At 34.3% G+C, this 2,504-nt stretch overlaps 1 protein-coding gene across 1 annotated transcript in view; it reads right to left on the reverse strand.

The window, feature by feature from the left end:
* The window catches only part of LOC106691844 (cytochrome P450 6k1), a gene marked incomplete at its 5' end in the record, with an annotated part of 11,344 nt that overhangs the window by 4,683 nt on the left and 4,157 nt on the right, over positions 1–2,504 (reverse strand). The window contains 4 exon segments of the mRNA XM_067045296.1: positions 1–137; positions 201–342; positions 1,868–2,010; positions 2,085–2,266. Coding sequence (XP_066901397.1) covers positions 1–137; positions 201–342; positions 1,868–2,010; positions 2,085–2,264 — 602 coding nt within the window.

Genomic DNA, 2,504 nt, shown 5'->3' on the forward strand with positions numbered 1-2,504 from the left:
GGATGGTCCGGTTCAGCAACGGTGTTCGTTTGAAGACCGAAAGCACAACAGCTTATGACATCTGCCGTAAATCGACCCACCACATCCTTCACATCTATAGCCGAACCTTCTTGGGACCAGAGCAGAGTGCTGAGAGCCTGTAGATCAAAAAGAACGTATAAATATTATGAGTTAAAATGGAGCAAACATCAATGTTTTACCTGTGAACAGTCCACGAAGAGCGGGAACATTGCCTTCATTCTTCCGCTGGTGAACGTAGGAGTGAGTTTGGTCCTGAGGGCTCGCCATCGGTCCCCGCGAAGGGTGAACAGCTGGTAGTGGATCAGTGGATCTGTCTTCGGCCTTTTAAACAAATCTTAAACTTAATGCTCTCATGAAGTATACAGGTGGTACGTATTTTGTACAACTTTAACACCGTATATATTTTTTGCTGGCAAAATTAAGGATTTATTTAATAAAGATAATTTTTTGAACTCTTGGGGGAGCCAACAGAACTCACAAAAACGAAAAAAAATTTCCAAAAATTTTTGATCGCGTATTTTCGACCTGAGAAGTCGTAGAAATTTAAAATTCTTAGAATTCTTGTAGCTCCTATTTCAAAAAATGTTATGTTTAATACAAAAAAAAATACTTAAAAATTACGCAAGATTTTTGTGCAACTTCGAAGCCGTATATCTTTTTTGCTGGCAACATTAAGGATTTATTTAATAAGGAGCATTTTTAGAACTCTTTGGGGAGGGGGAGAGAGAGGGAGAGGGCAACAGAACTCTCAAAGAAAGAAAAACAATTTCTACAATTTTTTTATCGCGTATTTTCGACCTGAGAAGTAGAAATTGAAAATTCTTAGAGTTCTTGTAGCTCCTGTAAGAGATTTAAAGTTGTTAATAATAAAAAAGTAACATTTATGTTGTTTAATACTTAATTTATTATTTATGTTGTTTAATTATGGATACTTCTAGAGCTAAAAAAAATCGATATATTTCGAGGATGGGGGGCCAACTTCACAGATGTGCAAGACAGTCGTACGAGTTGGGGCCTAGGTCTCAAAGCTCTCGATTTGGAACATAGTGGGTTCGATTGACAGCTAGTGCAGTTAAGATTTATTTCTCAGAGTTCAGGAGAAATGAATTTTGACACTACATGTGGTTAGTACGTGGTAGTAACTGCAAGGTAGCCATCAAGGATTGACAAAAAAGACCGCTGGAATTATCCTGGGTGGAAAAATGCAGGAGATAGCGAGAAACATAACAATTCTTGTAGAAATCCGTTCTTTTACCTCTAGCCGTAATACTTCTTCAAGATTAAACAAACTATGTATGTTTGCTATATCGACGGTAAAACGTTTATTAAATGTTAAAAGTACCTTTTGTAAAATCCTAATATGTACCTGAAGAATTTATTGTGTGAGATTTTACGGAATATTTCTAAAAATAATTCATTTATACTTGTTTACTTTGCATTGGCTGGTATAGTCGTCTCGTGATGCAAAATTTTCCTTCAGATTCATAGATCTTCATTGATTCGTGAAATGTTGATAAAAGTAGAGAAATGTTCAATTGGGATATGGATATTTGATATTTATAAAAAACTCTTTATTCTCAAAAAAATATTTTAAAGAAACTTTTATTAATAACGGATTGAAATAGGAATGATTGAGATTGGTGGTACTGGACAAATATTTTGGTATACTATCACTTGATTATCTTACTTTTTCTCATATGAAATTCAGTATTTTCTTAAAAATGTAAACATTATTTAAAAATATATCATTGTATAAATCTCAGACTAGATCTATAGTTTTAACTATGTTCTAATAGTAAACATTTAAGTAAATTAGAAAATTAATTTACTAATAAATCATGCTCACATTTCCCGAGGCATCCGATCTCTGAAATGGGAGAACTCTTTCGTAAGGACTATCTTTAACACTTCTGGATCCCTAGCGACAATTAGAGGTCTTCTCATTTCATAGTACCCGAAATATTGATGTTTCGACATTTTATTGTAAAACTGGAAATAAAACAATCACACAACTAAATCCATTTTAAACATCAGAAATAATAAGCTTAAACCTAAAATAGTACCTGATCCATAGAGTAGCCTTGGAACTTTTTGGTATCGGAGCGACTTTCGTAGCTACCGTAAGGGACATATCCGGGCAGAGATGGGATTCCTCGCTTCTCCCAATAACTGAAGAGGGATTGTAAACGCCTATAGTATAGTACAGCTCCAATGGCCACCAAAGTAATAATTATCGGCCACATATCTGAAAAAATATTTATTTCAATATAATTAGAGTGTCTAAATCACAACTATTATACTTTCTTGTATAATAGCTTTATCACTTTTAAAATGAAGTCGAAAATTATTTTATTAATTATTATTAGATTATTTAGATTAAACTACTTTTCCCTATATAACAGGGGTGGCCAAAAAGTCAATTGCGATCTACCGGTCAATTTGGGTTGATCGTCGCTCGCTCGCAATGTCTGCGGTGGAATTCA

The sequence above is a fragment of the Halyomorpha halys genome, unplaced genomic scaffold (assembly GCF_000696795.3).
Source record: "Halyomorpha halys isolate HHAL.00 unplaced genomic scaffold, Hhal_1.1 Scaffold3553.1, whole genome shotgun sequence".
NCBI classification, from domain to species: domain Eukaryota; kingdom Metazoa; phylum Arthropoda; class Insecta; order Hemiptera; family Pentatomidae; genus Halyomorpha; species Halyomorpha halys.